The sequence below is a fragment of the Mastigoproctus giganteus genome, chromosome 3, assembly GCF_048544385.1.
Source record: "Mastigoproctus giganteus isolate SK-2022 chromosome 3, ASM4854438v1, whole genome shotgun sequence".
NCBI classification, from domain to species: domain Eukaryota; kingdom Metazoa; phylum Arthropoda; class Arachnida; order Uropygi; family Thelyphonidae; genus Mastigoproctus; species Mastigoproctus giganteus.
In genome coordinates, this window is record NC_143577.1 from 1,124,829 (window position 1) to 1,148,492 (window position 23,664).

A 23,664-nucleotide genomic window follows, 5' to 3' on the forward strand; every position below is an offset into this window, starting at 1 on the left:
TGGCAAGGGATGCAAAGAAAAACAGCAGAGAGTTCATTACTTATGTAAACTCTAGAAGGAAGGGGATGAATCAGATTGGTCCACTTGATATCGATGGGTCAACTGTTGATGATCCTGCTCTGGTAGCTAACAAACTAAATGAATATTTTGCATCGATATTCACACATGAGGAGTTCTTCAGAGAGAGGGAATGCCAGAGGTGTATTCAACTCTGGCAGTAAGCTAGAGAATCTTGCAATAACAGAGTGAAGTGGAGGAGAAATTGTTGAAGATAAACACAAGAAAGGCACCTGGGGTGGATGGGATCTACCCAGTTATATTAAAGGAGGCAGCAAAGGAAGTAAGAAAACCCTTAGCCATAATTATGAGAGCTTCCTTGGACTCAGGGGAGGTACCCAAAGACTGGAGATGTGCAAATGTGACCGCAATTCACAAAGGAGGATCAAAGGCTGACACAAGTAATTATAGACCTGTGAGTTTAACTTCTGTTCTAGGAAAATAATGGAGGCACTGGTTAAAGAAACACTGCAGGATCATCTAGACAAGACTTCAGTTATAGCTCGGACACAGCATGGTTTTGTTAAGGGGAAGTCTTGCCTGACCAATTTAATTGGATACTATGATACAGTCACAAAAGAACTGGATGCAGGGAATAACTTTTATATTATATACTTGGATCTTAGAAAGGCTTTTGATACTGTTGCACATGGAAGATGCTGCACAAATTGGAGCAGTGTGGCATTTGAGGGAAATTACTGCTATGGATAAAGGGGTGGTTGAAGGGGTGCAGACAGAGGGTGGTAATCAATGGACACTGCTCATCTTGGACTAATGTTATTAGTGGAGTCCCTCAGGGTTCAGTATTGGGTCCATTATTGTTTTCTGTATTTATAAATGATATTGATGATGGTATATCAAGCTTAATGTCCAAATTTGCAGACGATACAAAGGTTGGCAGGGTTGTTAAGGACACTACTGACACTATGCTGCTGAAACAGGGTCTGGAAAGGTTGAACAGATGGGCTGAGAGGTGGCAAATGAAGTTTAACATTGGCAAATGTAAAGTACTACATAGTGAGAAACAGCAACCCCAGAGCAACATATCAACTGTATGGTACTACACTGACAGTGGTAAAGAATGAAAAGGACCTGGGGTAATTGTGCAGGCAGATATGAAGTTCTCTGAGCAGTGCAGACAGGCTGCAAGAGTAGCTCATGGTGTCTTGTTAATGATATACAGGAATTTTTCTAGAAGTTTGTTTGTTTGTTATTTGGTTTTTAGGAGCATTAGCAACTAAGGCCATATTGCTCCGGGATATGCGGTGGTCATTCCCTGACCTTTCCGCATCTTCGATATTTGGTGGTGATGGGCTCGAACCCCGGTCTAATCAAGAAGCATGTGCTACGCACTGCTGCTCCTTCCCACCTGGCTACAGAGGTGCCTTTTTCAGGAAGGGATAAGGAGGTGATTATTCCCTTGTCAGGCCACATCTTGACTACTGTACAGGTGTGGAGGCCTCATTTCAAGAAGGATGTAGAGCTGCTAGAATGAGTACGGAGAAGGGCAACAAGATTAGTGAATGGAACAAAGGGGTGCTCTTACGAAATGTTTCTTAAGTTTTGCAAATTACAGTGTCTGGAGACTAGGCACCAGTGAGGTGATCTGATAGAGATGTATAAAGCCTTGAATGGTTTGAGCATGCATGCTCAATGCTCATGGGATTCTTCCTCTTGCTCAGAATAATCACCTGAGAGGGCATAAATTCAAATTGAGGAAAGACAGATGTAGAATAGACGTGCAGAAATTTGCCTTTAGCCAGCGGGTGGTTGGTTGGTGGAACAGACTTCCATCCCTTGTCGTGGAAGTTGATAGCCTAAATCAGTTTAAGGCTCAGCTGGACAGGTATTTCGAATGAACAGAGGGGTGAAGTTAAAGTGTTTTTTTTTTTTTTTTGGCTGATGCTGCATAAGCTTGCTATCTTGCATCAAATGCCTCTACTAATGCTAATGCTAATATATATATTCTTTATTGTCCAAAATAAAAAAAGAAAAACAGTTATGTGTAATCTGCTCTACATTAACTCGTATAACAAAAAGTTTATTAAAAAAATTCAAATAAATTTTGATTATAAAATTTCACATTAAATGCAAAATAAAGTCCAGTTTCCAATTCCATTCCATTTTTACTGCAACAGTGGATTCAATCAAAAGGCGGTAGAGGGAATCTCCAAAGAATACTGTCCACAGATCATAGCCTTACCCTCCGGGAGCTCAAGAATATCTTAATTATCACTTCTTGCACACAGTATGAACTGTTTTAATATTAAAATCTAGCTACTTGATAAGGTCCATTACTGTTTTCATTCATCCATTTTAATGTCCAACATTCACATGATAGACAGCTTAATTTAGGACTCATTGGCAGCTGACCATAAAGAAGAGCAATAATTACACATGTATAAGGAAGTGCATATTAAAGGAAGAATACTGAGTGTTCCAGAGAACAGATGTAGAAAAGATAGATGAAGAGATAAATGAAAAATTGGTTCTGTGAGTTTAGAGATGGAGAGTGAACAGATCCTGACTGGTTGCAGCATGTATTCAGAGCAGTTTGGAAGAGACTGGGGGAATTACAAATGGCAATTCAGAAGAGTGGTACCAATGGAAATATCTATAGAAAAGGCATGCAGTAGAAACTGGGTTTTTATGAGACAGAAAATAGACTTTGTAACAGACAAGTCATCAATTAACCTGACTGTCCTCTTTTGGATGAAATCTAGAAGGTTTGAAAAAGATTTTTGGGAAACCCCCCCACATGCAAAAACAAATATTCCACGGCAGGGCAGATTCAGATCCTGTTGCAGCCACATACTGTTGTTACTCTTGTTAACAACCCTTTGTATTATCTTCATACTTCAACATTACACCTGTTATACCTTCATCAATATCACTGATAAACATTGATAAATAAACAACAACAACAATGGTCCCAATACCAAACTCAGGGGGACTCCCTAATAACATTTGTCCACGATGAAGAGTCCATTGATTACCACTCTCTGTCTTTTCCCACTCAACCATCCTTTTAGCCTTAGCAGCAAAGTTCCCTTAATGTCCTACTGCTCCAATTTCTACAGGAGCTTTCTATATGGTTAATATCCATTTTTGCAGACAATACGAAGGTTTACAGGGGTGTTAATGATAGCCATGATAGTACGCTACTGCAACAGGATCTGGAAAAGTTGAGCAGATGGGCTGAAAAGTAGCAACTGAAGTTTAACACTGACAAACGTAAAGTACTGCATATGGGTAGCAGTAAACCCAGACTAATGTACCAAATGGGTGGAACACTCAAAGTAGTGGAGAAAGAAAACGACCTGGGAGTGATTGTGCAGTGCAGATATGAAGTTTATTGAGCAGTGCAGAAGGCTGCAAGAGTAGCTCATGGTGTCTTGTCAATGATATACAGAAATTTTGTTAGCAGGGATAAGGAGATGATTTTCCCCCTGTATACGGCAATGGTTAGGCCACACCTTGAGTACTGTATACAGGTCTGGAGACCGCATTTTAGAAAAGATGTAGAGCTGCTGGAACAAGTACAGAGAAGGGCAACAAGATTAGTGAATGGAACAAAGGGCTGCTGTTATGGAGAAAGGCTTAAGCTTTGCAAATTACAGTGTCTGGAGACTAGGCACCTGCGAGGTGATCTAATTTTGGTGTATAAGGCCATGAATGGTTTGAGCAAGCTCAATCCTGATGGAATATTTCCTCTTGCTCAGATTACTCACATAAATTCAAATTGAGGAATGACAATTGTAGAATAGATGTGCGAAAATTTGCCTTTAGCCAGGGGGTCATTGATAGCTGGAACAAACTCCCATCTGTTGTAGTTGAGGTCAACAACTTAAATAAGTTTAAAGCAGAACTAAACAAACATTTGGAGTGAATGGTTGGGTGGTGAAATGGGAAGTTTTTTTTTTTTTTTTTTAATATACAGTCAGTCCTCGATTAGCACGATAGTTGTGTTCCTAGAAACCCTCGTGCAATGCAAAATCATGCAATATAAACAACAGGCCTTATGGGAAAAATAGGGTTAGGTGCCGACCACCCAAGATTGAACACACATTTGTAATCAAAACATTACCAAACACAATAAATAATTGTAATAAAATACTTAGATATTTTATTACAACTATTATGTAATAAAATATTGCTAATTCTTTTGCTTCTATCATAAGCAAATTTGTTTTTTGTTTGGCTTTCTATCCAAACAGATGACAGCCGTTCCATCTCTTCCAATTCTTTGTGTCTTAATCTAATTGATTTTAATTGCACTTTGAGTTGTTCCTGCTATGAAAGTTATTTTTATTTTCTCTGCATTCTTTGTAATTCTCGGCGTTGCCTCATTTAGGTCTGTAGCACGTGCAATATCACATGGTCTTTCATTTCGCTCAAAGCGTTTCACAATTTCATATTTTTTCTCTATCGACAGAGACGGACTGGCCATAAGCCTTAACGGAGAAACCCCGGTGGGCCGGAGGCCGGTGTGATTTTGGCCATAAACCATAGTATGAGGCTACTACAAATTTTCCCGGGTAAGAATTTTTGACCCAGTCCGCCTCTGTTTATCGATATTGCTTTTCTTTTTCTCTCTGAATCTGTAGGTCTTCACCAGGACACTTCCTTTTCACACATTTTAAGTATTTTACTCATTTTTAGAGAATAAAGCACAATTACAAAAGGGAGGAGGCACGCTTGATACACATAAACAAAGCTGCGCGCGTGTAGCAACTGAATAAACAACACCGTAAAGGCAGAGATACACTATTAACACCTCACATTTTACTAAAGCACATTTCTAGGGGTTACTACCATAAAACAACAAAAACAATTTCCAGTTGCGTTTCTGCTAGTGGAATCAGTTATTAACACCGGGGCTCACATCTGGTGAGTATGGGCTTGGCATACCCAGGGTCCTGAGCTGGATATCATCATTCTTCTCTTTCTTGGTGATTCCCTTCTACTTTTGACACTCTCTCTCTCTCTCTCTCTCTCTCTCTCTCTCTCTCTCTCTCTCTCTCAGGGTAATTCGGGAACTTTTTTTTTTCCTGGTGCAGCATAAGCCTCAGGCTTCCTTGCATCATATGGCTATTAATAATAATAATAATAAACTGGTAGTAAACTCAATCTAATTGCATTTGCGATTATACCGATAGCTGGAATTTTGTTGGTTTTTATGTTATTATGGTGAAATGTGTTTCCCCTTCACTGATATAAAAACATAAATACATTTTCAGAATCTTCTCTTCATTCCTATCATATTGCGTTCGGTTGGGGTGATTCTGCATTCGACTGCCATTTTTTGTAAATAAAAAGGCGAATCGTGCATAAGCGAATTCAGTTCATGTTATATAAGATATCGTTCCCCTATTTATAAATCGTGTATGATCGAATTCTTGTAGTGTAAACACGTGTTTATACGAGGACTGACTGTATAAGCTTGCTTTCTCGCGTCATTTGCTAATGTGTAACAGTATCAAAAGCTTTCCTGAAATCCAAGTATATGATATCAAAATCATTTTCTGCATTCAGTTCCTTTATAACCACAGTGTAGTATCCAATCAAATTGGTCAGGGAAGATTTCCCCTTAACAAACCCATGCTGTATCTGAACAATAACTTTAGTCTTGTCTACATGACTCTTTATTATTCCTTTAACCAATCACTCCTTTATTTTTCCCAGAACAGAAGTTAAACTAACAGGTCTGAAATTACTCCTGTCACCTTTTGATCCCCCTGGGATTATATTTGCACCTCACCAGTCTGTGGGGTACCTTCCCTGAGTACAAAGATGCTCTCTCATAATTATGTACAAGGGTTTACTTATCTACTTTGCTGTCTCTCTTAATATAAGTGGAGAAATTCCATTCACCTCAGGTGCCTTTCTTATGTCTAACTTCAAAAATTTCTCCTCCACTTTCCTCTCAGTTATAACAAAGTCATTTAGCTCCCTAATAGAGTTTGATAAACTTCTGGCTGCTATTTCTCTACAGAATTGCTCATGTGTGAATGTAGATGGAAAATACTCATTCATTTCATCCACTATCTGAGCAGGATCATCAACAGTAGAACCATTGATATCAAGTGGACAAATCTGATTTACCCCCATCCTTCTAGAGTTTACATAAGTAAAAAAGTCTGTTTTGTTTTTCTTTGCTTCCTTTGCCAAAGATTTCTTGTAATGACGTAGCCTATCTAACCTCCTTTGAGACTTGATTACAAACTAGTTTATATCTATCATGGGCTTCTGCATAATCTCATAATTTATATGCATTCCATACATTTTTCTTCTAGGCCACAATTCTCATTAGTTCCGCTGACATCCATTTAGGCCAAAACTCTGAACAGTATTTCTTACATAATAAAACAGGCCTACGTGCTCTGGATTCATAATGCGAAAATTTATTTTTATTTTTGTTACACAGAGCATTAAAACTACGATAAATGAATTAGCTTTCGGCTGGGTGGCAGCCTTCATCAGATTAAAATACTTTGAATGGCAGTTGGAATAGAGATGCACTGCCAGGATGGTGCGTGAGGCACGTGGTTAATTGTTTGTTGATGTTTGTGGCTGTGACATATGGTGGTGATGTGGCCAGCATTTGTCTATGGACAGAATTACTGCTTCTGTGATGGGGTTAAGTTGACAACCACTGTTCCTGTTCAACGAGGTATCCGAGCATTTTATACTTAACGATTCCAACCAGGTGCGCCTTAGGTAATGGTGGGACTTGTCCACAACCAACGTAAGCCTATGTGTGCTGGCCAATTTACCAACTTCCAGTCAGCACACGCACGGGGCCACCTCCTCTCAACCGCCCGAACCTTGCTAACTCGCGCCTGGACACACTCCAGCTCTGCAGATGAAAGGCGCAAAGAGATCACCAGAGTCAAAGTAGACCTTATGAGGTGTGGCTACCCCATCGACGTCCTTAACAGGTGTGATCTACAAGCACGCGACAACGTGACGACCAACAGCAACGCCAACAGTGACGAGTCATCCACGAGGGCATTCATCCCATACTACCCCAACCTGTCACAGCAGATCGGTAGAATCCTAAGATCGCATGGGATAAAGTGCATCCAACTCCCAGGCAAGAAACTGCGTTCTCTCCTTTCCAACATAAAAACACCTGTCCCCACCCTTCTACGGAGTGGTTTGGTCTATCGCATCTCTTGCCGTGACTGCACGAGCTGCTACTTTGGAGAGACTGGACGTCGACTCGAGAAACGCCTCTCAGAACATAAAAGGGCAATCCGTTTGGTGGATGTAGAGCACTCAGCTATAGCCGAGCATGTCTGGACAACCCACCACGACATCGACCCACACCGCGATGTCGTGGTTGTGGACAAGTCCCACCATTACCTAAGGCGCACCTGGTTGGAATCGTTAAGTATAAAATGCTCGGATACCTCGTTGAACAGGAACAGTGGTTGTCAACTTAACCCCATCACAGAAGCAGTAATTCTGTCCATAGACAAACGCTGGCCACGTCACCACCATACGTCACAGCCACAAACATCAACAAACAATTAACCACGTGCCTCATGCACCATCCTGGCAGTGCATCTCTATTCCAACTGCCATTCAAAGTATTTTAATCTGATGAAGGCTGCCACCCAGCCGAAAGCTAATTCATTTATCGTAGTTTTAATGCTCTGTGTAACAAAAATAAAAATAAATTTTCGCAGTATTTCTTAGTTGGTATGAAAAACCTTGTAGATTCAAAGATTAATTCCTTGAATGTTTCCCATTTAGAATTTGCTGTTGATAACATCATCAGTTGTTCCCACTGTTTAGAATTTAAAAACTGTCTGCAATCACCACAGTCACCTATATAAAAGCAAAATCCTTTCCCTTTACCCTTGGTGGTAGTTACATCTTTAAGTAAATCCCACATGAGTACGCTGTGATCACTGCTACCTAGTGGTTCTTTTATTTGCAATTTCTTAATGCAAGAATAATTACTGCTGATAATCAGATAAAGGGTTACTACCTCTGGTTGTCTCTCACACATGCTGCCATAGAAAATAGTGATCCAGTAAATCCACAACAGCCTTGCTAGTATGCAAGTGGCCAACCCATATGTTCTAGTCAATATCTGGAAAGCTAAAATCCCCATTACAAGACATTCATTTACTGCCACACATTATTTCTCTGTATGGGTGTTCATTGTACTCCTGAGAGGTATTAGGCCTATAACACACTCCTACTCTCATTTTTGCTTTCTCAGTGCTTGTATCACAAAAAAATGACTCAACATTGCACTAACTACCCACAAAGGATGGTCAGTGCAATGTCCATCCATGCAGGGAGGTCTCTGCAGGGCCAAAATCGATTGGCAAGTCTCTCATCATATACTCATTCCTATTGTTCATAGTCAGAATTGTATACACTTTCAAATTTAACCGTAATTTTTTTTTTCAACATTGACCTGTATTAAGGGGAGGAGTGGTTATGCTGTTAGTTAAGAAACACATAAAATCTAAGGAAGTGATACAATTGATGTTGGTGAACAGTGCAGTGGTGAGAGTGTTTGGTGCGACATAAGCACTGGGAAATCAAAATTGAGAGTAGAAGTGTGTTATAGGCCTAATGACCCTGATGAGTAAAATAAACAGCTGTACAGGGAAATAGAGTGGGCCAGTAAATCACAGAGTCTTATAATGGGGGATTTTAACTTTCCAGATAATGACTGGAATTTCTGGGTGTGTCACTTGCACGCTAGCAAGGCTTTTATGGATTCATTGGATGTTTTCTACAGCAGCATGTTCAAGAGGCAACCAGAGGGATTAATGTTGTTGTTGTTGTTGTTGTTGTTGTGGGGGGTTTCATGGCGCATAAGCTACTTTGGCTATAATGTGCCAGAGGGATTAATACTCTCGTTCTGATTATCAGCAGTGATTATTCATGCAATAAGAATTTTCAGATAAAAGAACCACTAGGTGATAGTCATCACAATGTACTGATATGGGAATTACTTAAAGATGTAACTACCATCCACGCTAAAGGGAAGGGGTTTTGCTTTCTTAAAAGTGACTACAGGGGTCTCAGAGAGTTTTTAAATTCTGTACAGTGGGATCAACTGACGATATTACCAAAGTTGAATTCTAAATGGGAAGCCTTCAGGGACTTGATTTTGGAGGCTACTAGGCTTTTCATTCCAACTAAGAAATACTGTTCAAGGTTTAGGCCTAGCATTAGCATTAGTAGAGGCATATGATGCAAGAAAGTAAGCTTATGCAGCATCATAAAAAAAATAAAACCACTCCCATTTCACCCCTCCGTTCATTCAAAATACCTGTCCTGCTGAGCCTTAAATTTATTTAGGTTACCAACTTCCACAACAAGGGATGGAAGTCTGTTCCACCAACAAACTACCCGCTGGCTAAAGGCAAATTTCCGCACATCTATCCTACATCTGTCTTTCCTCAATTTGAATTTATGCCCTCTCAGGTGATTATTCTGAGCAAAAGGAAGAATCCCATCGGCATTGAGCAAGCTCAAACCATTCAAGGCTTTATACACCGCTATCAAGATCACATCGCCGATGCCTAGTCTCCAGACACTGTAATTTGCAAAACTTTAGCCTCTATTCGTATGAGTAACCCTTTGTTCCATTCACTAATCTTGTTGCCCTTCTCTGTACTCGTTCCAGCAGCTCTACATTATTCTGGAAATGAGGCCTGGAGACCTGTATACAGTACTCAAGGTGTAGCCTGACCACTGCCTTATACAAGGGGATAATCACCTCCTTATCCCTGCTAGAAAAATTCATGTAGATCATTGACCAGACACCATGAGCTACTCTTGCAGCCCGTCTGCACTGCCCAGAGAAATTCATATCTGCCTGCACAATTAACCCAGATCCTTTTCATTCATTCTCCACTGCAGTATAGTACCATAGAGTTGATATGTTGCCCTGGGGTTGCTGTTTCCCATATGTAGTACTTTACATTTGTCAATGTTAAACTTCATTTGCCACCTCTCAGCCCATCTGCTCAACCTTTCCAGATCCTGTTGCAGTAGCATAGTGTCAGTAGTGTCCTTGACAACCCTGCCAACCTTCGTATCATTTGCAAACTTGGACATTAATCTTGATATACCATCATCAATATCATTTATAAATACAGAAAACAATAATGGACCCAATACTGAACCCTGAGGGACTCCACTAATAACATTAGTCCAAGATGAGCAGTGTCCATTGATTACCACTCTCTGTCTTCACCCCCTCAACTACCCCTTTATCCATAGCAGCAATTTGCCTCCAATGCCACACTGCTCCAATTTGTGCAGCAGTCTTCCATGTGCAACAGTATCAAAAGCCTTTCTAAGATCCAAGTATATAATATCAAAGTTATTCCCTGCATCCAGTTCTTTTGTGACTGCATCATAGTATCCAATCAAATTGGTCAGACAAGACTTCCCCTTAACAAAACCATGCTGTGTCTGAGCTATAACTGAAGTCTTGTCTAGATGATCCTGCAGTGCTTCTTAAACCAGTGCCTCCATTAATTTTCCAGGAACAGAAGTTAAACTAACAGGTCTATAATTACTTGTGTCGCCCTTCGATCCTCCTTTGTGAATTGGGGTCACATTTGCACATCTCCAGTCCATAGGTACTTCCCCTGAGTCCAAGGAAGCTCTCATAATTATGACTAAGGGTTTGCTAACTTCCTTTGCTGCTTCATTTAATATAACTGGATAGATCCCATCCACCCCAGGTGCCTTTCTTGTATTTAAGAAACACATAAAGAAACACAAGGAAGTGAAGCCAGTCGATATCGCTGGACAGTGCAGTGTTGAGTCAGTTTGGTGTGACATAAGCATTGGGAGATCAAAATTGAGAGTAGGAGTGTGCTATAGGCCTAATGACTCTGATGAGTATAATAAGGAACTGTACAGGGAAATAGAGTGGGCCAGTAAATCAGAGGGTCTTATAATGGGAGATTTTAATTTCCCAGATATTGACTGGAATTTGGGGGCTGGTTACTCACGCACTAGCAGGGCTTTTGTGGATTTATTGGATGATTGTTTTCTACATCAGCATGTTCGGGAGGCAACTAGAGGGAGTAATACTCTTGATTTGATTATCAGCAGTGATTCTTCATGCATTAAGAATCTGCAGATAAAGGAACGACTAGGTGGGAGTGATCACAGTGTGCTGAAGTGGGATTTAGTCAAAAGAGGTAACTACCATCAGGGGTAAAGGGAAGAGTTTTTTCTTTCATAAAGGCAACTATGATGGTCTAAGACAGTATTTAAATTCTATACAGTGGGACCAACTGATGATGTTACCAACAGCCAATTCAAATGGGAAGCATTCAAAGAATTTACCTTGGAAGCTACTTTACATACCAACTAAGAAATATTGTTCAAGGTTTAGGCCTAAATGGATGAGAAATCTTTCGCAAAGGATGCAAAGAAAAACAGAAAAGAGTTCTTTACTTATGTAAACTCTAGAAGGAAGGAAGGGGATGAATTAGATTGGTCCACTTGATATCGATGGTTCAATTGTTGATGATCCTGCTCAGGTAGCTAACAAACTAAATAAATATTTTGCATCAACATTCACACACGAGGAGTTATTCAGTGAGGGGAATGCCAGAGGTGTATTCCTCTCTGTCAGTAAGCTAGATAATCTTGTAATAACTGAGAGTAAAGTGGAGGAAATTGTTGAAGATAAACACAAGAAAGGCACCTGGGGTGGATGGGATCTATCCAGTTATATTGAAGGAGGCAGCAAAGGAAGTAAGCAAACCTTTAGCTAAAATTATGAGAGCTTCCCTGGAATCAGGGGAGGTACCCATGGACTGGAGATGTGCAAATGGGACCCCCAATTCACAAAGTAGGACAAAGGCTGACACAAGTAATTATAGACCTGTGAGTTTAATTTCTGTTCCAGGAAAATTAATGTAGGCCCTGGTTAAAGAAACACTGCAGGATCGTCTAGACAACACTTCAATTATAGATCGGAGACAGCATGGTTTTGTTAAGAGAAAGTCTTGCCTGACCAATCTGATTGGATACTATGATGTGGTCAAAAAGGAACTGGATGCAGGGAATAACTTTGATATTATATATTTGGATCTTAGAAAGGCTTTTGATACTGTTGCATAAGGAAGACTGCTGAACAAATTGGAGCGTGGCATTGGAGGCAAATTGCTGCTATGGATAAAGGGATAGCTGAGTGGGAGAAGGCAGAGAGTTGTAATCAATGGACACTGCTCATCATGGACTAATGTTATTAGTGGCGTTCCTCAGGGTTCTATGTTGGGTCCATTGCTGTTTACTGTATTTATAAATGATAATGATGATGATATATCAAACTTAATGTCCAAGTTTGCAGACAATACGAAGGTTGGCAGGGTTGATAAGGACGCTAATGACAGTACACTGCTGCAACAAGATCTAGAAAAGTTGAGTAGATGGGCTGAGATGTGGCACATGAAGTTTAACATTGACAAATGTAAAGTACTTCATATGGGAAGCAGTAACCCCAGAGTAACGTATCAACTCTGTGGTACTACACTGACAGTTGTAGAGAACAAAAAGGACATGGGGGTAACTGTGCAGGCAGATATGAAGTTTTCTGAGCAGTGCAGACAGTCTGCAAGAGTAGCTCATGGTGTCTTGTCAATGATATACAGGAATTTTTCTAGCAGGAATAAGGAGGTGATTATCCCCTTATATAAGGGAATGGTCAGGCCACACCTTGAGTACTGTATATCTGTAGGCCTCATTTTTAAGAAGGTTGTAGAGCTGTTTGAACGAGTACAGGGAAGGGCAACAAGATTAGTGAATGGAACAAAGGGTTGCTCTTATGAAGAAAGGCTTAAATTTTGCAAATTACAGTGTCTGGAGACTAGGCACCTGCAAGGTGATTTTACTGAGGTGTATAAAGCCTTGGATGGTTTGAGCATGTTCGATGCTGATGGAATTCTTCCTCTAGCTCAGAATTGTCATTTGAGAGGGCATAAATTCAAATTGAGGATAGACAGATGTAGTCTAGATGTGCGGAAGTTTGCCTTTAGCCAGCAGGTGGTTGGTTGGTTGGTAGAACAGACTTCCATCCTTTGTTGTGGTAGTTGATAGCTTAAATAAATTTAAGGCTGAGCTGTACAGGTACTTGGAACGAATGGAGGGGTGAAATAGGAGCGTGTTTTTTTTTTTTTTTTTTGGCTGATGCTGCATAAGCTTTCTCTCTTGCATCATATGCCTCTACTAATGCTAATGTAACCATTATATTTCAGAGACTACTGGAAGTCATTGCGGTACAAGTAAACACATGGGTTGTGTTAGGGTAGCTAAGAATAGAAACAGGTGCATGTGTACTTGCGTGTACACCAATGCTTGGAGTTTAGTAAATAAATTTGATGAATTTGAGGTATTGCTCAAAACATCAAAGGCAGATATTGTTGGGAAATCAGAGACGTGGTGTCACACAGATATAAGGAATGCAGAACTGGAATTTGGGGAATACAATGTGTATAGAAAGGATAGACAGGACAGGAGGGGAGGAGGGGTTATGCTATTAGTTAAAAAATACATAAAATCCAAGGAAGTGAAGCCAGTCGACATTGATGGACAGGGCAGTGTCGAGTCAGTTTGGTGTGACATAAGCATAGGTAAATCAAAATTGAGAGTAGGAGTGTGCTATAGGCCTAATGACTCTGATGAGTATAATAAGATACTGTACAGGGAAATAGAATGGGCCAGTAAATCAGAGAGTCTTATAATGGGGGATTTTAATTTCCCAGATATTGACTGGAATTTGTGGGTTGGTCACTCACACACTGCAAGGCTTTTGTGGATTTATTGGATGATTGTTTTCTACACCAGCATGTTCGGGAGGCAACTAGAGGGAGTAATACTCTTGATCTGATTATCAGTAGTGATTCTTCATGCATTAGGAATCTGCAGATAAAGGAACCACTGGGTGGCAGTGATCACAGTGTGCTGAAGTGGGATTTACTCAAGGAGGTAACTACCATCAGAGGTAAAGGGAAGGGTTTTTGCTTTCGTAAAAGCGACTACGATGGTCTGAGACAGTATTTAAATTCTATACAGTGGGACCAACTGATGATGTTACCAACAGCAAATTCAAAATGGGAAGCATTCAAGGAACTAATCTTGGAAGCTACCAGGCTTTACATACCAACCAAGAAATATTGTTCAAGGTTCAGGCCTAAATGGTTGTCAGATGAACTAATGAGACATATGGCAGAGAAGAAAAATGCATGGGATACATACAAATTAATGGGTGACATGGAAGCCTATGATAGATATAAGTTGGTCTGTAACCAAGTCACAAAGGAGATTAGGCAGGCAAAGGCAGATTATGAGAAATCCTTGGCAAAGGATGCAAAGAAAAACAGAAAAGAGTTCTTTACCTATTTAAACTCAAGAAGGAAAGGGATGAATCAGATTGGTCCACTGGATGTTGATGGTTCAACAGTTGAGGATCCAGCTCAGGTGGCTAACAATCTAAACGAGTATTTTGCATCTACATTCACACATGAGGAGTTATTCAGGAAGGGGAATGTCGTAGGTTAAGTAAACATTGGCAGTGAGCTAGATGATTTTATAATAACTGAGAGCAAAGTGGAGGAGAAATTGTTGAGGATAAACATAAAAAAGGCACCCGGGGTGGATGGGATCTATCCAGTTATATTAAAGGAGGCAGCAAAGGAAGTAAGCAAACCCCTAGCCATAATTATGAGAGCTTCTTTGGACTCAGGGGAGGTACCCATGGACTGGAGATGTGCAAATGTAACCCCAATTCACAAAGGAGGATCAAAAGCTGACACAAGTAATTATAGACCTGTTAGTTTAACTTCGGTTCCAGGAAAATTAATGGAGGCACTGGTTAAAGAAGCACTGCAGGATCATCTGGACAAGAATTCAGTTTTAGCTCAGACACAGCATGGTTTTGTTAAGGGCAGGTCTTGGGTCTTGTCTGACCAATTTGATTGGATACTATGATGTAGTCACAAAAGAACTGGATGCAGGGAATAACTTTGATATTATATATTTGGATCTTCGAAAGGCTTTTGATACTGTTGCGCATGGAAGACTGCTGCACAAATTGGAGAAGTGTGGCATTGGAGGCAAATTGCTGCTATGGATAAAGGGATGGTTGATTGGCAGAAGACAGAGAGTGGTAATCAATGGACACTGCTCAACGTGGACTAATGTTATTAGTGGAGTTCCTCAGGGTTCAGTGTTGGGTCCATTGTTGTTTTCTGTATTTATAAATGATATTGATTATGGTGTATCAGGCTTAATGTCCAAGTTTGCAGACGATACTAAGGTTGGCAGGGTTGTTAAGGACACTACTGATACTATGCTGCTGCAACAGGATCTAGAAAGGTTGAGCAGATGGGCTGAGAGGTGGCAAATGAAGTTTAACATTGACAAATGTAAAGTACTACATATGGGAAACAGTAACCCCAGATCAACGTATCAACTCTGTGGTACTACGCTGACAGTGGTTGAGAATGAAAAGGACCTGGGGGTAATTGTGCAGGCAGATATGAAGTTCTCTGAGCAGTGCAGACGAGCTGCAAGAGTAGCTCATGGTGTCTTGTCAATGATATACAGGAATTTTTCTAGCAGGGACAGGGATGTGATTATTCCCTTGTATAAGGCATTGGTCAGGCCACACCTTGAGTACTGTATACAGGTCTGGAGGCCTCATTTCAAGAAGGATGTAGAGCTGCTGGAACGAGTACAGAGAAGGGCAACAAGATTAGTGAATGGAGCAAAGGGTTGCTCTTATGAAGAAAGGCTTAAGTTTTGCAAATTACAGAGCCTGTAGACTAGGCATCGGCAAGGTGATCTGATAGAGGTGTATAAGGCTTTGAATGGCTTGAGCATGCTCAATGCCGATGGGATTCTTCCTCTTGCTCAGAATAATCACCTGAGAGGGCATAAATTCAAATTGAGGAAGGACGGATGTCGGATAGATGTGCGGAAATTGCCTTTAGCCAGCGGGCAGTTGGTTTGTGGAATAGACTCCCATCGCTTGTTGTTGAAGTTGATAGCCTAAACAAATTTAAGGCTCAGCTGGACAGGTATTTCGAACGAACAGAGGGGTGAAATGGGAGTAGTGGTTGTTTTTTTTTTTTTTGGCTGATGCTGAATAAGCTTGCTTTCTTGCATCATATGCCTCTACTAATGCTAATGCTAATATATCTGTAATGAGCTATATTATCATTTTATTTTTACTATTTCATTTTATTTTATTATATGTGTTTATTTATATGGTACAACAAAGAAGTCCAACTTGGGTTAATTAAATTTGACACTTTGAATTAATGAGTATAGCTTTCACCTATAATACTTTTGTCCAATTTATCTAGTTAGTATTATAATTAACTAAAATATTGTTATGTACAGACAGATGTAATGTACAATCATAATTTTGATGGCATTAATCTGATCTGCAATTCTTTCTCTTTCTATTTCTTATATTCTTTTACATAACTTCATATATATAATATATATATAATTTATAAGTTATGGGGTAAAATCAGAACAGCTAAAAAAGAACAAAAAAAAAATAATAATATATTTTACTAGTTTATGGATCATATTTGTCTATATATATATATATATATATACTAAATAGATACATACTAAATAGATACGTTATAGTGTAAAGTTAATATCTTTAAAGTTTGAAAATCCATATAGCCATAGTCCTGCCATATCTCCAGTATACATGAAAACCAAAATATAAATAAAATGTTCGATCGTTTGATGGCATTAATTGGGTGTTCTATATATTACACTTTAACTATAATTTTACATCTTTACAACCTAAACTCAGTAATTTTATGGATGCTTTATATATATATATATATATATATATATATATATATATATATATATATAATTTGGTAGAGTAAGAGGAAGAGAATAGGAAATGAGCTAAACGGGAATTGGAACTACAGAAGGCATGGAAGATACAAGGAAAAATAAAAAGAACTTAGTGCTGAAAATGTTGTGATTTCAACGTCTTCGGTTGAAATCGGTTGAAGCCAATACAATTTAATTGACAATAAAGTTTATCAAGATTAATAGATTTACTGATTAATTGACAATATTATATTATGCACTATACTACACTATGTAAAAATGGCGGGAATTCACGAACGGTATTTCTACGGACTCGTAAGTATTGATTAGCTTCCAAATCTCGCTATCTCAATTTAGAATAAACTAAGGATCCTAACTAGGTCTATAATCTACTTATAGAAGATAATTTGATATAACAATTGGTTAATAAATCGACTAAATTTGGTTAGAAAAAAAAAAAAAAAAAAAAAGACCTCTCGTTCAATTTGTGACACGTGGATTTGATACCGTTACCGATACTAAGTAATATCTACAAAATCTCTGTCTAAGTTAAACTTTAAACTAAGTATCGTAACTAGGAATATAAAGCTACTCTAGAAAATAAGTTAATATGACAATTTAAACTAATAAAGCAGAAAATAAATCAGGAAAAACTTCTCTGTTTCAAGAGCTTTAAGGAGCAACGGCCGCACAGGCTAACCTCGCACCCAGACCCTATGATAATGATTGATAAAAGTTTATCAAGCTTAATGCCTAAGTTTGCATATACAATAAATGTTAGCAGGGTGATTAAAGTATGCTACTGAAACAAGATATAAAAAAAATTAGACAGATGGGCTGAGAAGTGGAAGTTGAAATTTAACATTGACAAATGCAAGATTCTGCATATAGGTAGTATTAATTCCAGACATACCAACATGAAGTTTTTCTGAGCAGTGCAGCTCATGAGTTTTGTCAATGTTATACAGAAATTTAGCCTGCAATGAAAGGAGGTGATTATCCTGTTGTAAAAAATAGCATTTAGGTGACATCTTGAATACAGCATAAAGGTTTCTTGGAAATTGGAACCCATTCTTGGAAATTGTTGGAATGGGTTCAGAGAAAAGCAATGAGATCAGTAAGAGAGGCAAAAGAGTGCCCTCACCAAGAAAGTTTTCAGTTCTCATATTGCCATATCTGGACACTAGGCATCGGCAAAGAGATCTGACTTGAGATCTAAGAAGCTTCACCTGCATGTTGCTGCTGGTTCCAGGTAAGTGGCTACCAGCATTCTACATGTAAGCATCCTAGGGTGCTTACACGTAGAAGTTGCACTGGTCAACTGCTTTCTATGTGTTCATAGCCAGTGAGACACTTCCACTTTATGTTGCTGAGGTATTTAAGGCTTTGATTGTCGAAATGGTACCTTGAATAAATTCAAGAAAGAACTAGATAAACTGTTAGGGTGCTTACACATAGAATGCAGGTAGCTTCTTACCGGAAACCAGCAGTGACATAAAGCGGAAGCTTTTCACAGGCTATGAACACATAGAAAGCAGTTGACCAGTACAACTTCTTGGTATGCGATGGAGTAACATTTTGCATTGGTAAACTGCTTTCTGTTGTGTTCAGAGCCAGTGAGAAGCTTCACCTGCATGTTGCTGCTGGTTCCAGGTAAGTAGCTACCAGCATTCTACATGTAAGCATCCTAGGGTGCTTACACGTAGAAGTTGCACTAGTCAACTGCTTTCTATGTGTTCATAGCCAGTGAGACACTTCCACTTTATGTTGCTGCTGGTTTCCGGTAAGCAGCTGTCTGCATTCTACATGTAAGCACCATTAGAGAGGATGAACAGGTGACATGGGAAGTCTTTTTTCTTTTTTGTTGGCTAATGTTGCTTTCTTGCATCATTTACTTCCTCTTTTGCTTTCTTGCATCATTTTAGAATATTAATAATAAAAATATTTTCTTATAATAATTTTATTTACAATGTCCACTAATCATGTAATCAAATGTACAATTACACATTTAAAATTTAGCACATTTAATTCTCCTTTTAATTCTCTTTAAATTGTCCATTTAGCACATTTAATTCTCCTTAAATTGCTCTTTAAATTTAAAGAGCAAGCAAAACAGAAAGGTTAATTCAGTTCGGAAATTTTCAAACTGAATAATGGAATTCCATTCTAGAGGTGGAGCTCAAACTGAGAAACTGCCTGCATTCATTTGTTCATCTGACATCTAAAACACTTTGAAAGAAGTGAAAATTTTCATAATTCTTAAAATACAATAGTATTTATTATACAGATTCAAGCACTAATTTTAAAAAAGGCGCCTCCGTAGCCAGGTGGGAAGGAGCAGCAGTGCGTAGCACACACTTCTTGATTAGACCGGAGTTTGAGCCCGTCACTACCAAATACGGAGGATGCGGAAAGGTCAGGGAATGACCACCGCATATTCCCGGAGCAATATCCTTATTTGCTAATTCTCCTAAAAACCAAATAACAAACAATATTAAAAAAAATAATAAAACAACAAAATGCAATCTTACCTTTGTTCGAATAGTAATTACAGGCTCCAACATATCACATAGAACCTTATATTCATCTTTCAAATACTAAAAACAAAACCATATCTGTATTAACATTAAAATATTAGCACTAAATATATTTAAAAACATTCACAGAATTTATTAAGTGACAATCAATTAACAATGAATAAGCATTTCTATTCAACCTGCACTTTGTTTACAAGTTTACTCAGCCCACTACTACTTCATACCAACAAAATCAATGGATGAAAAGAGTTGAATAATTTCTTTCTCCTCTGTGAAGAGGAATATTAGTCCCCTAATTTTTATGTAAATAGATAACTACATATATGAGAGGTGATCAAAAATTAAATTTTGATAATTACAGTTGTAGGATTATATTTTAACAAAATCTACCACCCATGTAGGTAACTTATTCCAGTAATTTATAACACACTGGCTAAAATAAAAATTCCTGTGATTAGGCCTAAACATCTCCCCAGTAACTTCAAATTATGGCCCCTAGTTCCAGAATAATTTATAACTGTGAAAAGTTCATCCTCATTCATTTTACTTTTGCCTCTCAAAGTCTTCAACACCTCAATCAAGTCTCCTCTAAGATGGCTAGTTCCCAAACAGCAAGAAAGCAAGCTTATACAACAATAGCAAAAAAAAAAAAAAAAAAACCTTACCCATTTCATTCATCCGGTCACTCCAAATGTTTGTCTAGTTTGGACTTAAATTTAAGCTATCAACTTCCACAACAACAGATGCAAGTCTATTCCAGCAATCAACTGCCTACTGGGTAAAGGCAAACTTCTGCACATCTATTCTACAACTGTCTTTCCTCAATTTCAGTCTAGGCCCCTCATGTTCTTACTCTGAGCAAGCAGAAGAATCTCATCAGCATTGAGCCTGCTCAAACCATTCAAGGCCTTATACACCTCAATCAGATCAGATCACCTCACAGGTGCCTAGTCTCCAGATGCTGCAACTTGCAGAACTTAAGCCTCTCTTGGTAAGAGCATTCATTTGTTCCTCTCACCAATCTTGTTGCCCTTCTCCGTACTTGTTCTAGCAACTCTACATCCTTCCTAAAATGAGGCCTTCAGACCTGTATGCAGTACTCAAGGTGTGGCCTAACTATTGCCTTATACAAAGGGATAATCACCTTATTGTCTCTGCTAGCAAAATTCCTATATATCATTGACAGGTCTACATGACTTGCTCTGGCCGCCTATCTGCACTGCTCAGAGAACTTCATATCTGACTGTACAATTATCCCAGGCCTTTTTCTTTCTTCACTTTCTGAATATATGCAACTCACATATTCGAAGTCTTTCCTCATAAGGATGCCCTTTTGCCGATCTGACCAGGTGAGTTAACTGTCTTTGGACCCTTTCAAGAAGCTTGATGTCTTTTTTTAGGTGCGGTCTCCATACTTGAACACAGTAATTCAAGTGTGATCTAACAATAGCCTTAGTTGATGTGTGTTGCTAATATCTTTTAACAAATGGCATTACCAAAAACTAAAATGAGTTATGAAACACACATTTTGTAAGGAAGGAACAACAAATATGATACATACTACATAATAAACTCTAAACTTTTACAACCCAGGTGCAAAAACATTTCTGGATTTTAGAATGACAATCTTATTTATAATTATCAGCTGGTCTTTTATTGGGTAACACGAAAATGTATCCCACTTAGTTCCTGTAGCTCTGTATAGATTTTTATAGATGTCACAAATTTCTAGATGTAGCATGATATTCATTTACTTCATGTCTCAAAAAAAATATTGAGACAAACCAAATAACGGAATGCAGTAAATATGAAGTAAAACTGAATTCTATAAGACAAATGTGACTTATCTTAATTTTAGAAAAGAATTCTGCTAAGAAAAACTCATAAAGTGAAAATTAATAACTGAGTAAAGTTATCTAATTTTCTAGTTTTCAGTGTCTATGTCTTTCACGTTGTAGCAATGCCATATGGCAGTCACACATGGCATTGCTGCCATGTGTGATCCCTCCACTTCAGAAAATCCTGTGGTAGTCACAGGATTTTCTGAAGGGGGTGGAAAGCTAAAGCAGCATGCAATTTGTAATACATTGTAGTTTGGTATTTTGCATTTTGTCATATTCTGAAGTACATTTTCTTATTCAGAAGAAATCATTTTTCTCCAAATTTGGGGAAATCATTTATCTTTAATCATCAAGTCTTGATGATTGTCTCTGCTACCAAAATTCCTATATTAAGTAGCACAAAAAAAACACCACATTTTTTTATTTTTTTAATCACTGGGGGGATTTTAGTACTTTTCTGAACTGCCACTGGTTCTAACCAAGTCTTTCACTCTTAATTCAAAATCACCGATAGGACTGATGTTTAGGTCATTCTTTTTGAGCAGAATTTCACAATTTTTTTTGGCCTATTCAAAATCATTTTATTATATTCTTATGTCTTTCCATTTAGAAACCACAGAAAATTCCCCAAGAAAAAAATATGCAATTGTTAATGTCTTCCACAATAGTCTACTTCGTGGCAGATGGTAATGCTTTGTCATATGTCATGAGTTTGATGAGTTACGAGCAAAAAAAAGTTCCGTTATTGTTACAATAATGACTGATTTTGAATTTATCGATGTCTACCTGCTGAGGCATCTAGTTATGAACTAGGTATTAATTTTTGCACAAAACAGGAAAATATGTAAACAATAATGAATTTCACTGTATAATGAACAGACTAACATGGAAGAGGCTAGTTACCTGGATCAGATAACTGGCCTTGAAAAGATGCTTATTCTCATGTGATTCCAAGAGGAGCACTTTAATAAATTACTGAAATATATAATAAAATATAAATTGAAACAATAAGCACAAATACAAGTCGATTATACTGGCCTGGAAATTTAAATGTGTAAAATGTTTAATATGTTACCCTCCAAATTGCTATGCTCTCTTCAACATTTAACTTTTTTGTTTTGGATCATGGAATGATCATAAAAAGCCAGTAGGGAGGATCATGGAAAGCCACAAGGCAATGGTCAGGCAACACTTGGAGTACTGTGTATGGGTCTGAAGGCCTCATTTTAGGAAGGATTAGCATTTCTAGAATGAGTACAAAGGGCAACAAGATTGGTGAGGGGGAACAAAGGGGTGCTCTTAACAAGAAAGGCTTAAGTTCTGCAAATTGCAGCACCCGGAGAGTAGGCACCTGCGAGGTCATCTGATTGAGGTGTATAAGGACTTCAAGGGGATGAGCAAGCTGAATGCTGATGGGATTCCTCCTCTCGCCCAGATTAAGAACTTGAGGGGGCATAGATTCAAATTGAGGAAAGACAGTTGTAAAATAGATGTGCGTAAATTTGCCTTTAGTTAGCGGGCGGTTCATTGGTGGAACAGACTTCCATCTTTTGTTGTGGAAGTTGATAGCCTAAATAAATTTAAGGTTGAGCTAGACAGGCATTTGGAACAAATGGAGGGGTGAAATGGAAGGGTTTTTTTTTTTTTTTTTTTTGGATGATGCTGCATAAGATTACTTTCTTGCATCTAATGCTAACGCTAATATATCACAAATTCAGAAAGAGCAAAACGCATTTTTCATGAATACATATTAATTAGTATTAGTGATGATGATGCAAGAAAGCAAGCTTATACATCAGACAAAAAAAAAAAAAAAACCACTTCACAATTCACCTTTCCATTGCTCCAATAGTTTATCTAGTTCTTCCCTGAATTTATGAAGCTCTCCACTTCCACAATAACAGAGGGAATGAAAGTTTTGTTCCAGCAATCAACCACACCATCCATTAGCTAAAGGTAAACTTCCACACATCTATTCTGCAACCATCCTTCGTGAATTTGAATTTATGCTCCTCATGTGTGTAGTCAGAGCAAGAGGAAGAATCCCATCAGCACTGAGATTGCTCAATCCACTCAAAGTCTTAAACACCTCCTTCAGATAACTTTGCAGGTGATTAGTCTCCAGTTGCTGCAATTTACAGAATTGAAGCCTTTTGTAGCAAAAGCATTATTTTTTTTCTCACCAGTCTCATTGCTCTTCTCTGTAAATAAGAGAAAAGAAATCACACATTTCCTAAACCTCTAGACCTGTACATCTTCAGAGGGACTGGAGATGTGAAAATGTATCTCCAACTCACAAAGGGTGACATAAGTAATTACAGACCTGTTAGTATAACTTCTGTTCTGGGAGAAATAATTTT

At 38.5% G+C, this 23,664-nt stretch overlaps 1 protein-coding gene across 3 annotated transcripts in view; it reads right to left on the minus strand.

Annotated features, from left to right (window-relative positions):
• The window catches only part of LOC150087601 (ras GTPase-activating protein nGAP-like), a 604,257-nt gene that overhangs the window by 288,911 nt on the left and 291,682 nt on the right, over positions 1-23,664 (minus strand). For all 3 annotated transcript variants that reach the window (XM_090369159.1, XM_090369157.1, XM_090369158.1), the window contains exon 10: positions 19,458-19,523. In XM_090369159.1, coding sequence (XP_090225285.1) covers positions 19,458-19,523 — 66 coding nt within the window. The remainder of the gene's footprint in view (positions 1-19,457; positions 19,524-23,664) is intronic.